Source organism: Rhinopithecus bieti, unplaced genomic scaffold (assembly GCF_001698545.2).
Source record: "Rhinopithecus bieti isolate Rb0 unplaced genomic scaffold, ASM169854v2 scaffold_8307, whole genome shotgun sequence".
NCBI lineage: Eukaryota > Metazoa > Chordata > Mammalia > Primates > Cercopithecidae > Rhinopithecus > Rhinopithecus bieti.
Window position 1 is genome coordinate 2,756,195 of NW_016806443.1, and position 14,613 is coordinate 2,770,807.

Here is a 14,613-nt window from a genome sequence, read left to right on the forward strand (position 1 = left end):
TATAATTTCTGACAGTGCTGCAAATTAGGTGAATCTAGATAGTTACTTTATTAGAATCATCTCTGAAAAATCTAAATGCTTGTCTCTTGGATTTAATTACAGTATCTCTTACGGCATTAATAAAAGACTCTGAAAGTTTTCAGTGCCCTTACTGTCTATAATATCTTCCTGTTCCAGGGGAATCAAGGATTTATGCCCATAGATTGACATTTTATTACCCCCCTGTATTCTAAATTCCTCCATTCTAATATTGTTGGTAATCACAATATATTACTAATCAAGGCCAATCAACCCCATCATCCTGAGAAAGGTTTTGCTTTTTCCATTCATCTATCTGAAGGCTCCTGCTACAAGCTATAGATCATTCAGTCTTCTGGGGAAAAACATCAAAAATTTAAGGCACAAGATTCTCAGTACAACTTAACAACTCTTACCACAAACGTGTCATGCTGTATGAAACAACTAAGGCATAACTTCCACGACATCTTCATTTTGGAAGCAGATGCCTTTGTGGAATAGACAACTTAACCCAAGACCTTGGAATTGAGACAGACACCTATAACAATCGCAACTGATTTACATTGTAATTTACATTAACTATTTTTAGCTATGATATTTATATTTCATATTGCTATGACTATCCTGATTCTAGGACAAAAATATTTTATTCAGATAGTTCGTGCTATATTCAATAAGGCCAAAATTATATATGAATCTTTACCTGTTGGGTTTATATCTTTGTCCTAGAACACCAGGAAGGTTTCTTTTATGAAAGTATTGGGCAACTAGCTATCATTATGATAACACTGGTCCATGAAAGTTAATTTCCACCTCTGATTAACTCATAACCTTACCAATAAAAATTATCATTTTAATGCTAATAATATTCACCAAGCAGGGTTTTGTTTGTTTTTTTTTTTCAAAAAAAAAAGACTAGTTAAAATAATTTAAATATTTTTTAAAGATAGGATTGATGTTAACAGAGTTACCAATGACAAATCAGTTAAGCCACCTAACGTATAATCTTGCCGGCGGTGTGACATTGCAGGAAATAATTGTCTTTACTGTTTACGCTTAGCTTGTTGATTGCGGAAAATGCTCTTCTGCCAGTAGAATTATCTACACTTCCTTTTTGTGTAAACATAGATTATTTCACTACATTAGCTCCCAGACAACTGAGAAGGAGACTTTAAAATTTCCCAGAATTACTCAGATTGTGCCCCTCCTTGCTTCATGAATTTATGTCAAGGTGACATTAGCATGTAATATATGCCTTAGACGGAGAAAAGAGTCTGCTCTCTAGAAATAGTTTTGACTTCACTTTGGGGTTTTACTACATCTACTCTTCCCAGTAGTATCTCAAATGATCTAATAATCTTTGCAGAGCAATGTGCCTGATCAGGGAAGGTGAAGAGGCTGCTAAGAGTGAAAAAAAAACTACATCTCAAAAGAACTAACTGCAGGACCTAATCAATATGTACTAGCAGGAATGGGAAAGTGTGGGGGAACTGGATCCTGAGGGTGAAGAATGAAAAAGGGCAGAACTTAGAATTAGATAATTTTGCATTGTGGGAGCACTCACCTATAATAGAGGATTTAACACATTATCAAGAACCCTAGAAGATGATGATAACACTAGGGTGGCTTTTGAAAACTTGAACAAAAAAAATTGACCCATGTTAAGTGAAGTAGAAATGTCTGAATTGTAGTGACAAAGGAAGAAGCAAACCAAATCTCAGAACTAGGCAGGCTAAAGCTGCTATATTAGGTACAGCTGAAAAGCCCATCAGTTGACCATGATCTGCCAGAGGCCCAAAGGACACTCCATTTACCAAAGCAATAAGAAATGTGCTGCTGAGAAGAGCACCAACATTGTTGGAAAGTTCAGAGGTGGCTCTCCCTTGTAGGTTAGCCCCAATGCTAGGAAACACCTTACAGATTGGGCACTCTGACAGTAACTGGAGTTACAGAATTCTAAAATAATATGGACTCCATGGCAGCACTAAACCACCAAAACAAAGTGAAGGCACTTATTACAAGATTGAAGTTACAGCCAAGGGGACTTGACCTAGAGAGCTATGGAAATGGTTAACATAGCATGACATCCCTACAAGAAAGATGGATTATCAGATAAAAGAGATATTCCTCAATTAATAGAATCAGAAGACATCAAGAATGGATAATCAAGAGAGATGAGGGATGATGTTGCAATAAAAAGTCACAATCTTTTTCTCTGTTTCTCGACCTAAGTCAGTTTTCAAACACAGAATCCATTGATTGAAGGAGAGGGTAAGTCCCCAGGAGAAGAATCTTGCAACAACACATCAGGAGTCTATGGTAACACTTTTCTGGTCTTTAATTAAAAGAACCTACATCCATTAACTTGGGTAGTTGTACGCTGAGGAGAGAGAGAGATGTCCAAATATTCTAAAGACTAATGGACAAGTGTACAAGTTGACAAGTATACCCTGGGTATGAAGCAGCCCAGGTATCTAATGGTCCCCTATGAAAATAAAGATACAGGCTGGGCATGGTGGCTCACACCTGTAATCCTAGCATTTTGAGAGGCTGAGGCAGGCAGATCATGAGGTCAGGAGATTAAGACCATCCTGGTCAACATGGTGAAACCTCATCTCTACTAAACATACAAAAAAATTAGCCGGTTGTGGTGGTGCATGCCTGTAGTCCCAGCTACTCAGGAGGTGGAGTCAGGAGAATTGCTTGAACCTGGGGAGCAGAGGCTGTAGTGAGCCGAGATCGTGCCACTGCACTCCAGCCTGGGTGACAGAACAAGACTCTATCTCAAATAAACAAACAAACAAACAAACATGAGGCCCAGTTAAACAAACAAGCAAAAAGCAGGAGTCCAGCCAGGTGCAGTGGCTAATGCCTGTAATCCCAGCACTTTGGGAGGCTGAGGTAGGCAGATCAGCTGAGGCTGGGAGTTTAAGACCAGACTGACCAACATGGAGAAACCCTGTCTCTACTAAAAATACAAAATTAGCTGGGTTCAGTGGCGCATGCCCATAATCCCAGCTGCTCAGGCAGCTGAGGCAGGAGAATCGCTTGAACCTGGGAGGCGGAGGTTGCCGTGAGCCGAGATCACACCATTGCACTCCAGCCTGGGCAACAAGAGCGAAACTCTGTCTCGGAAAAAAAAAAAAAAAGAAAAAAGAAAAAAGGCAGGAGTCCTAGACCAGGGCTGGTTTTCAGAGAGTCTACTGGTCCCACAAATCCATCAGTATTAATTTCCTTTGTCCTCAATTGTGTAAGTGGAGTGAACAGACATGGAAACTGGAACAACCCTAAGACTGATTTCTTAGTCTGTTATGTAAGAGGAAGCCCAAGTGAAACCTTCAAACCATCCTTCTAGCCATAACTAAATCAAAATCAATGTCACATTCTTAAGAAGGAATAGGTATTACATTTATATTAATTTTGAAAGCTCTGACAATAGTACTGTGTTTATGTTTCCAAAATTATCTAAGGGCCACCCTTAAAGACTAAAGGAGGCAGGAGGCAGAGGTGGTGTACTCCAACATACCCCCATTTAACTCACCAGCTGAGATCCTATAAAACCAGACAGAGACTGGAGAATGGCGCCTGAATATCACAAATTCAACCCAGTGTATTCTATTTGCAGCCAGTGTGCCCAATTTGGAATATTTCAGCCGTAAGTACATGACATGTGGCCACTGATTTGGCAAATGAATTTTTTCCATCCCTCTCTGAAAGGAGAATTCAAAACTATTTGCATTTGCTTTCAAGGTTAACAGTACATTTTTACAGGCATGTACCAACGCTTTCAACTCTTCCGAATGTTATCCAGATATAATGCAAAGGAACCTGAACTGTGTGAACATTCTGTAGAAGATCATCTGGTCTACCATATCAGTGGCATCACATTAAAGCAGATGAGCAAGAAGTGGGAGGTACATCAGAGGTCCTGGTGAGAAGGAAGGTGGGAGATAAGCCCTGTGAGGAGTCAGGGGTCCCACATGTCAATGAAACTTCTAGGGGTCAGTGGTCCAAGGTATGCTAGAATATCCCCTCCAATCTAAAGAAAAAATTATTGCGTTTCATAATTTAAACCACTAAGAATGAAGCACAGCACTTCATTTGGCCTTTCTGGGTTCTGGAGGCAGCATATTCCACATTTAGGAATGTGATCCATTTACTGGATGGCATTAAATGCTGCCAGCTTAGAATGGGGCCCAGAGCATGAAACAGTGCTGCAGCAGGTCCAGTCTGCAATGAAAGAATCCCTGTCACTCCATGTGATTAGAAGTTTAGGGAAGGAGAAAAGATGCCCTGTGGTGTTTATAACAAGCACCAATAGGAAAATCAACATAGACTCTGGGATTCTGAAACAAGGTTGTGCTATCTGCAATAGGGAACTATATACCTTTCAAAAATATTTTCTGGCAGGTTATCGTACTCTGGTGGAGAAATACCTGTCCATGAATCATCATGTGTCATGAGCTGAGTTCTGTCAGATCACTATGTCATAAGGTTGAATGAGCCCAGCTTAAGCCATTGTTACAGTAAGTGGGACCATCTGAGATCTGGAACAAGCAGTACCAGGGATGCAGGAGTAGGTGGCTCAGATCACCCACATTATCTACTATTATTACAGTACCAGGTCGCTCATTCAACTCAGCTATGGAAAAATGGGAGTACTGAATGACCAGCTCAAAGAGGAGGAAAATACTGAGATTCATTCATGCATGGATCAACTTGCTATATACATCCAGGCCAAAAGCAAACTACTGCTGCACTGAAGTCTACTTAGGAGTGGGCCCTAGAGACAGGAATAATAAGAAATCCTCCTCATGCGCATAACTTCAGGTGAAGCAACTAGTCATCCCATTTATGCGAAAAGATAGATGGCTTGACATAAGAATATATAATGACTTACAGGCAGTGATAAATGGCATGGCTGGTTGGCCAGGGCCCTGGAGGGAAACAGGAGGTCTGGGGAAGAGGTATATGGAAGAACATATGAAAGTAAGTACAAAGAGTGAAAAATCCTGATATTGCACATCAGTTCCTACCAGAGAGCATTCCCCTTATAAGAACTAAAATCTTAGACATAACGCAGGTACCATACTGTGTCATGAGCCATCCCATTGATGGATGGCGCAATGGGCTTGTAAATGCAGTACCCATGGTGGAGTGATGGATGCTATATGTGGGCCCAATAGCATGCACAGCCAGTCACCAAAACTGAGCCACCTCCCGCCACTGCTGAATTTCTAACCTGCCAGCAAAAGATACCAAACCTGAGCATGCAATATGGCATCATCCCTCAGAGAGAACAACCAGCTACTTTGAGGCAAACTAATCACACTGAACCCCCTCCACTTTAGAAGGGGCACCAGCTCAACTTGACTGGAATCAATGCATATTCAGGATATGGGCTTACCTCTCCCTTCTTCAGGGCCTCAGTCAGTGCCACTATGCAAGGGCTTACGAAATGTCTGACCCACCAGCATAGGATCCTGTGCAACATTGTGCCAGACCAAGGAAATTATTTTATGGCATAGAGGTGCAGAAGCGGGCATGTGACCATGAGATCCACTGGACCTATCATGGCCTACACCATCCAGAAGACACAGGCCTGACAGAAAGATGGAATAATCTTTTAAAAATATAACACTGGCTTCAGCTTTGAGAAAATATCCTGTGAGCACCATCCACCAGACTCAATATGTTGACTCACTAAGTCTATGATCATTTCATGGTGCTGTTTCTCCATGACAAAATACACAAGTACAGAAACCAGTGAGTGAAAGTAGCAGTGGTTATGCCTACTGTGGCCCACTTGGGGAGTTTGTGCTTCTGGTTCCCACAGCTCTGGGCTTTGAGGGTCTAAATCCCAGATGGAGAATTTCTTCATCATGGGACGTAACAGGGAGCTCTTAAACTTTAAGCTACCACTGCACCCAGTTACTTTGGAATTTTTGTGTTAAGAGACTAGCAGGCACAGAAAGGAGCCAGCATCCTGAGAGGAGTCATTGATCCTGATTGTTAGGCACAGATCTAGCTGTTATCTGACAACGGAAGCTGGAAGAATACATATGGTAACTAGGCAATCCACTGGGGCAGTCTTTGTAAGGCTCTGAACAATTTTTTTGTTTGTTTGTTTTTGTTCTTTTCTCGAGACGGAGTCTCACTCTGTCGCCCGGGCTGGAGTGCAGTGGCCGGATCTCAGCTCACTGCAAGCTCCACCTCCCGGGTTTACGCCATTCTCCTGCCTCAGCCTCCCGAGTAGCTGGGACTACAGGCGCCCACCACCTGGCCTGGCTAGTTTTTTTGTATTTTTAGTAGAGATGGGGTTTCACCATGTTAGCCAGGATGGTCTCGATCTCCTGACCTCGTGATCCGCCCGTCTCGGCCTCCCAAAGTGCTGGGATTACAGGCTTGAGCCACCGCGCCCGGCCTGCTCTGAACAATTTTAATAGTAAATAGACAACTGCAGCAGCCAAGACCAGGGAATCAGACTGCTGAGAGATAAGGGTCTTGGTCCTCCTACCAGGTAGGTCACCTAGACCAGAAGCACTAGTTGAGAGTGCAGTTAATCCAGGATAAGTGGTTGAGGAGAGAGATGATGAACATCAGCAGCAGATGTAAGACAGCTGCAACCATGGAGGCTATAGTTTATCCCATATCCTTCCTCTTCTATGTTTCCCAGGAAATTCGACCAATCAGAACCCTGGAAGAGCTGCTCTAAAAATGTGTGATACAAAACAAGGGATTCTGAGTAGCACCAGGAATGGACAGTATTGAATACTGTGGCTTTCCACCCAGATAACTCTGCTTCAGGCCTGAGCCACTCACCTCATTCCCTCAGTTGAGAGGAGTCTTGGAAGCTGAAGGTCTTCAAATGAGTCACCCTCCCATCTTTAGGAATTGCCCTGAGCCTAAAAGAGTGACTTGAGTTGATACAGCTTAGATATCTGTCCCCTCTAGAATCTCCTGCTGAAATTTGATCCCTAGTGTTGGAAGTGGGAACCGTTAGGAGGTGTTTGGGTGATGAAGGCAGATCCCCTATGAGTGGCTTGGTGCTGCATTCACAGTAATGAGTGAATTCTCACTCTATTAGTTCCTGTGACATCTGATCGTTGGGTGACACTGGCACCCCTCTTCTTTCTCTCTTGCCATGTGATCTTCACACTCAGGGCTCCTCCCTCCCCCTGCACCATGAGCAGAAGTTTCCTGAAGACCTCACCAGATGCTGGTATCATGCTTCTTGTACAGCCTACAGAACTGTGAGTCACATAATCCTCTTTTCTTTATAAACTACCCAGCCTCAGATATTGCTTTATAGCAATGCAAATGAACTAAGACATCAGCCAAGGACAGTCCTCGCCCAGTTGTGGGTCAAGGCCAGGCTCTTCCAGTTCTCCTTGCAGTTGACTAAGGCCTCTGTTGTGACTGCACCACAGTTCAACACCTCCCTCTACCCAGTCCTGGTACATTTACTTCCCTACCAGTATCACTCCTGAGATGACTCAATAAACTTCATGCACATAAATCTCAACTCAGAGTCTGTTTCTTGGGAACCCTGAGCTAAAATAATGGTTTGGACCTGAAAAGGTAATAATATGCCTATCTTTTTATTGGAGAACACCATGAAAAGGAAACATTTTCCATGTAAAAGGAAAATGTCCTCTCAACAGTACCACTTTCCTAGTAGATATCAAAATGGAATGCTGTGTTTAACCAAAATTGCTTTTAACTAGCTGAAACTAATAAACAAGAATTATACCTGTTCACTAGACCTTCATCAAAATAAAAAACTTTCCTAACCAACTGTTAAACCAACTTGAAGGTACTTTTAGACTTACCTGACTTGTTTAATCAACTGTGGATGTACTTTTGGATTAATTCTGCCCTATAAGAGTGAAAGCTCCAATTATTAAACCTTGATTTTTGCTTCTCAGCTAACTATTCAGCTCACATTTCTCTGCCTGGATTATAAATAAACTAAGCACTGGCTTTGCTCATCACCGTGGTGGTCAATTTAAAGAATACACAAACATGCTCTTTCTTTAACAAGAGAGAAAGTTATATCATTTTTCTTCCTTGAAATCATATTTCATTTCATTTTTTTAATTAAAGAAGATTTTTTTTCTGACATCAATATTTCATATATCTGTTTGACATCCCTAGGCTTTTATACCTGGGGCAAAGAGGGAGAAGAATGCTTTCCGTCATAAGCGGATTGAAGAAAGGCAATTTGGAAAGAGAGGTCAGCACGGAGAATCACAAAAGTGTTCTCAGGTAGGTCAGATTCAGGTTTTAATAAAGAGACAAATGGTGAATGAGGATTTGGGAACTGCTTCCCTTACCCTTTCCAAGCCTGTCTGCCCTAGGGAATCCCAGTGTGACCCAGGAATGAGCACAGCTTAACTAGTAAATATCAGCTTGGTGGCTTCAGAACTCCTCCTTTTCATTCTCCAGATACTCTTACTTATTTGCTGGCAGCTCTCTGGACCTTTCTGTCCCTTTGTTTCTCAACTGTCACCTCTTCATCTCTTCTTTCCTCTCTGTATACATTTTTGTTCATGTTCCTCCTCCAATTTTTCTCTTAAATATCATTATTTTCTTCATTTCCCCAATGCTTCTTTTTTTTCTATTTTTGCCCTTTTACGAATTTTCAGTCTCATATCTGGCAAGAATAATGATATATACACACACACACACACACACACACACATATATACACACATAGATATATAGGTGCACACACAGATATATATACACATATATACATATGTAAATAACTTTTGCCCTTTTATGAATTTTCAGTCTCTTATCTGGCAAGACTATATATACACACACACACACACACACACACACACGTATGTACACACACAGATATATATGTACACACATAGCTATACATATATACATATATACATATGTAAATAACTATAATATAACATGTTGATTATATATATTATACAGAGATATTTATTATCATTATATTTTTATAATTTCTCAGTTGTATATGCCTTATTAATTTAAAAGGCAGAGAAGTTATATGTTTCTAATTTCTCTCTTAAAAAATACTAAAATTTTTTTATTATTTGTACATAGTCTATAATTGATTTGTTTTTCATGAAGAAGGTAGCTCTCATCAACTGGCATCCAAATATGAGGTGCACATTTACCATACATTGCTTTACATGTATGATCTCATCTGACAAAAATTCTAAATAGGAGAAGAACACAAAGATTTTTAAAATGTTCGGATTTGCTTTTCTGATTGTTTGTTCATCTATGCCTAAATTACTATATTTGAAGGAGTCATTTTGATAAAATGTTTTCACTTGCTAATATCTAGCTTATACTTCAATCAAATTCAGCAACAAAGAGAGAGCAAGAACATATGAAATATGCGATGAGATCAGTCCCTTAAAAAGACTGGACTCAAAACTGGAGATTTATCATGAGACACATAACTTGGGCCAGATTCTCCAAAAAGGAGGGGTAAATATGTAGAAGTAGAATCAGCCCTGCTGAGGAAGTGAGGAAGGAGGACAGAAGCCATTTGTCTCTGAGGACCATCTTATCAGGGGACAAAGAGGCCATTTGCTTGTGAATCTGGAACCTTTTGGGACTGGAACCTTGTGTACCTGGAACCTTTTGGAACCATGTCCCCTATCATGATCAGGGGGCAAAGGGGTCATTTGCTTGTGTACCTGGGACCTGAACACCATGACAGGAAGTGTCCTCATGGCCACCCTGGCCTGAGGTTTGGGTCTCTGGTCCCCGTGTAGGTCATCTGGGTTCACAAGTACCAGCAGGCCCAGCAGCAGCAGCCAGGAGAAGGTAGTTGGGTGGGGGAAACTACTGAAGAAAGAACAAAGGGCCCCAAAGTGACCAGGGCACTGCATTTACTGCGATGACCAGGATACTGACCACATCAAAGACCCAGGGAGCAGTGACAGTAGCAAAATGGTTCTACAGATGAAAACTGGGGACTACAGCAAGGACCCCTTAGCCCCCATCCTCTTTTCTTTTAAAAAAAATTTCTTTGGGGGTATAATTTACATTAAAAAACTGTACATACTTCATATATACAACTTGATGAGTTTGTTATAATTAACAATACTGTGTTGAATCACAACAATCCATGCCAAAACATATCCATTACTCCAAAATGTTTTCCTGCCCTATTTATTTATTATTAGATTTTAATTAATTAATTAATTAATTTTTTTTTTTTTTTTTGGTGGTAAGAAGACTTGATAGTAGATCAACCCCCTCAGGAAATTTTGAAGTATTCAACACAGTATTGTTCATTATAGGCACTATGGTGTACAATAGATTTCTAGGACTTACTCGGTTTGCATAACTGAAACTTTGTGCCCTTTACCTAGTAATTCCCCATTTCCCCTCCCACGATGAATCTGTAGAAGGATGTTATGCTTAAGTGAAATAAGACAGACACAGAAGGACAAACACTACATGATACCACTAGTACGAGAAACCTAAAATAGTCAAAACTCATAGGAGCAGAGAGTAGAACAGTGGTTGTCCTTGTCCCCTTTCTTGATACTCAGCCAAGGAGAGAAGGGCCAGGCTTCCAGCAGTCATGTGGGCAAGGGCTTTATGGAGCATCCTAGATTCCTTGCCCTTGTACTGCCCCCTCTCTACCTACTCATAATCCTCCTGGGGCTACCAGGAGAGGATTCCTCTGCTATAGCTGCACAAACACACAGACAGACAAATAACCAAACCTGCCCAACCAGTGTGTAAATCCTCACCCTTAAACTTCCCTTCCCTATCCTTAACCTTAACTCCCAGGGTACACATTTTCAGATTAGTAGAGTACATTGCTTTAAGTTGATAAGGGGACATTCCTGAAAGGCCCAAGTCAGTATTTTCCATTATTTTTATACTCTGTAATCCCTTTCCCTACCCATGTAATATCCCAACTGCACTCCCATGAAGTAGTTTTAAACACTTTGGCATTTTTGTGTATAATTTACATATTGCACCCTAAGTTCATTCTCAAGTTATTTTTTAACAATATTTACTACAAATACAGTTTTGATGTTTTCCCATCATCATTAATATATATTATTAATATATTTTTAAATTGAATATATATATTATATTTAATTGAATATATATTATTTATTATATTTTAAAGGGAAAATAAGGACTTGTACACACACTACTGACGAAAATTATGCATAGCACCAAGGTTTGGAGTGAATTTTCATTACTTAATCTGTAAACGGAAACAGAGCCATAGCTTTCCTGTCCAGGGTGGAAGTTGGAATCCAAGGAAGGGTAATTTATTATTTGGCAAGGAGACAATCCCACCCATCCCATAATTGTTTGAGTCTTGAAGAATTCATGGAGAAGCTGGATTATAAACACAAGAGATGACTATAATAGTGCAATATTTTGGGAACATGACGTGACAAGCTGGATCACTGACTTCCCCACTGACCACAGACATGCAGCGAGCTGTGCGCACGGCATGATGGCTGGCTGAGAACACTGGCAGGAAAGGAGACACAGCAACTGAGGGCGGAGGAAGCCCAGTTCTTCCTGTTCAGTTGACCATGCCAACAAGAGGCCAGAAGAGAGTGCAATATGGCACTAGGGAACACTTGTCTCAAGGTATAAAATGTTTATTGATTTTCTTTTAATAAAATCCCTCCCACTCCATTATGGCTTACATTATTGAGGTGGTGCCAGCTACTGGGCTCCAGTGAAGATATTTTTTTCAAAGTGAAGGACCTATTCATCCAGATTCTTACTACTGTTTACATCTCTGACCCAAAAAATTGCTATGCCTGCCTGACTGCAGCATCTCTCTTACCCTCACATGCATGCACACTTATGGGAAAGTTACAGTCAATGATTCCTGAAGTAAAAGAAAATCCATAAGCCCCAAGGCAACACCTTGGAAGAGGTTGATGGACCCAAGAGAGAAAGGTCATGGGAGAGTAGAGGTGTGACCTCCTTTTCCCCAGGACATGTAAGATGGCCAAAAAGAATCGGTACAAATCTTTCCACCTCCCCCTTCCTCCTTGTTTACTTTGTTTTACCTCGCTCTGCTTTCACCCTGTTTTGTTCATCCTCTTTACCGGCTAAAAGAGAACCAACTGAGAGCCACCTGGTTGAACTGGAGGACAAAATACTGGTTACAATGGGAGCCTATGCCCTGGAGGCTAAGGTGTGTAGCCTTCCAGAGAAGACCTTCATAACCAATGGTTACAGCATATTTTCTTCCCAGGCATTGGGCAAAACAGCAAAATTAATGCAATTTTTTCCAAGTCTCCCTCCCTCACCTTCCACAACCCTACCTCAGCGAGTCAATATTTTCTTGCATTGCTCTACTGCCAAAAATGCTGCCCTGGGCAGCTCACACCAATGCTTGACCCAAAGGAGTCACATGAATAAACAGACAGAGGAATAATTACTTAGGAACATATTCCCCCCAAATTATCTTGCCCTCTGCCAAATCAAAACTTCCCTTTACTGATGACCATCAGCTTACTATTGATGTCATTAAAAAAACTGGTGGTGAATCACACTATAAATACATATAGTGATATTTACCACCAGTTTAACCCTCCCAGAGGACCCTGTCATCCTTAAAGTAGATCTTTGTACATTGGAAAAAGCTATAACCCAAATCTATTGGGGTCAATGACACATGGGATCTATGGCATTTAATAGTATATAGTCATAACACCCCCACCCCTTTCCCCAGCTCACTTTTCCAAGTGGCACTGCATCCTGAGGGCCCTATAACCAGTCATGATGACAGAGGAGGTAGATATAAACAACCACAAATAAAAAGGGCATCTCTTCCAGGAACTGGATAATGTCCCAAGGGAGCAACACATTTCTAGCTGCTGACCATGCTGTCCTAAACAGTTCTGCCCAAACACAATTTTATATCAGTATACATCGTGTTACTCAAACCCATTGATTGTATGATCAATCAGTTGTCTTCATGAGGGTATTTTCACAAAATAGTTATATTTTCAAAAATCATTAATGAAATTCACTGTGAGAATGCATCTATGTATCTTAAAATGTGCTAATTCTTTTTATTAACACCATTGCCTCATGCAGTGAGTTCTAGAACAACTACAATGCCTCTTAAGGAGACCTGGACAAGTAAAGTCTTTCAAAAAGGAACTGATATAGTGAACACTGGATTCGGGGACAGGACTCATCCACCTCAGGTGCTTGCAGAGGCCTGGGGAGCCTCCTGCGAGGCCATGAGGTGACTGGGCTCTTACCTTACCACACTGCTTACATTTCCCCTCCTGCCGACGCCTGTGCACCCAGTGATGACGTACAAAATTCTGTGGGAAAACAAAATTAAATGAATATTTTTAAAAATTCATTTTTATAGACAGGGCCTTGCTCTGTCACTCACACTGGAGTGCAGTGGTATAATCATAGTTCACTGCAGCCTTGAACTCCCCTGCTCAAGCCATCCTCCCATCTCAGTCTCCTGAATAGCTAGGACTATAGGCATGAGCTACTGCACTTGACTGAATATGTTTTAATTTGCAAACCTCAATATTCATTTTTAATGTGGCAATACTATTGATTTATATAAACCACGATCTAAGCCCAGATGAGCCCAGAAACAAATATTTATGAGTATGACTTGTTTAACAATAAACATGAATCTACTTGGACAAATGAAGTTACTTCTCCATCCCCAAAGATCTTTCATATCTGTAGATTCCACTTCTCATGCCTTCCCTCCACGTCTTCCTAGTGGCAACTGGCCACACCAGATTTCTGTTACTCTACTGTCTTACTAGTCAAACACTCTGCAGATTTGTGAACACAGTAGAGGACCTTGAGCTGGGAGGTAACTGAGGCAGGTAAAAGAAATGGCCAAAGAAAAGTGGAAAGGTGAAGGGGAAAAGCTGAAATGACAATATCCAACTCAATTTAACAAATAGGTATGTAGAGCTTTATCTGTGGCAGGCAGGCACCACACCAAACATTCTAGCTAGAGATAATGTAGATCAAATTCTCAGAAATAGATCTCCTAATACAAGACATAGATGTGAGAATTACTCACCAGATAGAGTGAAGAAAGAGAAAAGCTGAAGGCAAGAGATGTCAAGGACAAGAGATATAAGCATATCGATGATGTTTTTGCAATGGTATTGTGTTTAAACCGTCCTTGCGTACCATGAACTATTGCAGATTAGCTTTCAAGGTCTATCTTTGTCTCAGACTGTAGGAAACACAGAAAGTCCTTTTCCTCCCAAGTAGACAAGCACTCCTGGGGCAGAGTCAAGTAGCACCACTGGTTCTCAGGATACATTACAAGAAAGTCAACCTCAGGACCAAGAATGCAGGCAAGCTCTCAAAACTTACAAACAATTCATCCCTCTGACACCAATACCCCTAAAGTGCTCATTATTTTCTTTTGCCCTTTTCTGGGAAAACACACTTAATCTAATACTAACATGTCTATTGTAGGGTCTAGCCATAGTCCTTATTTTCCCTTTAAAATATATTTAATATATTAATATATATTCCATTTAATATATAAATATATATTCAATTTAAAAATATATGAATATATTTAATATATTAATA

The 14,613-nt window shown here is 40.7% G+C and overlaps 1 protein-coding gene across 1 annotated transcript in view; it reads right to left on the bottom strand.

Moving 5' to 3' along the window:
- Positions 1-14,613, bottom strand: part of DGKI (diacylglycerol kinase iota) — a 382,898-nt gene that overhangs the window by 250,160 nt on the left and 118,125 nt on the right. The window contains exon 6 of the mRNA XM_017876519.1: positions 13,284-13,349. Within this exon, the coding sequence (XP_017732008.1) occupies positions 13,284-13,349 (66 nt within the window). The remainder of the gene's footprint in view (positions 1-13,283; positions 13,350-14,613) is intronic.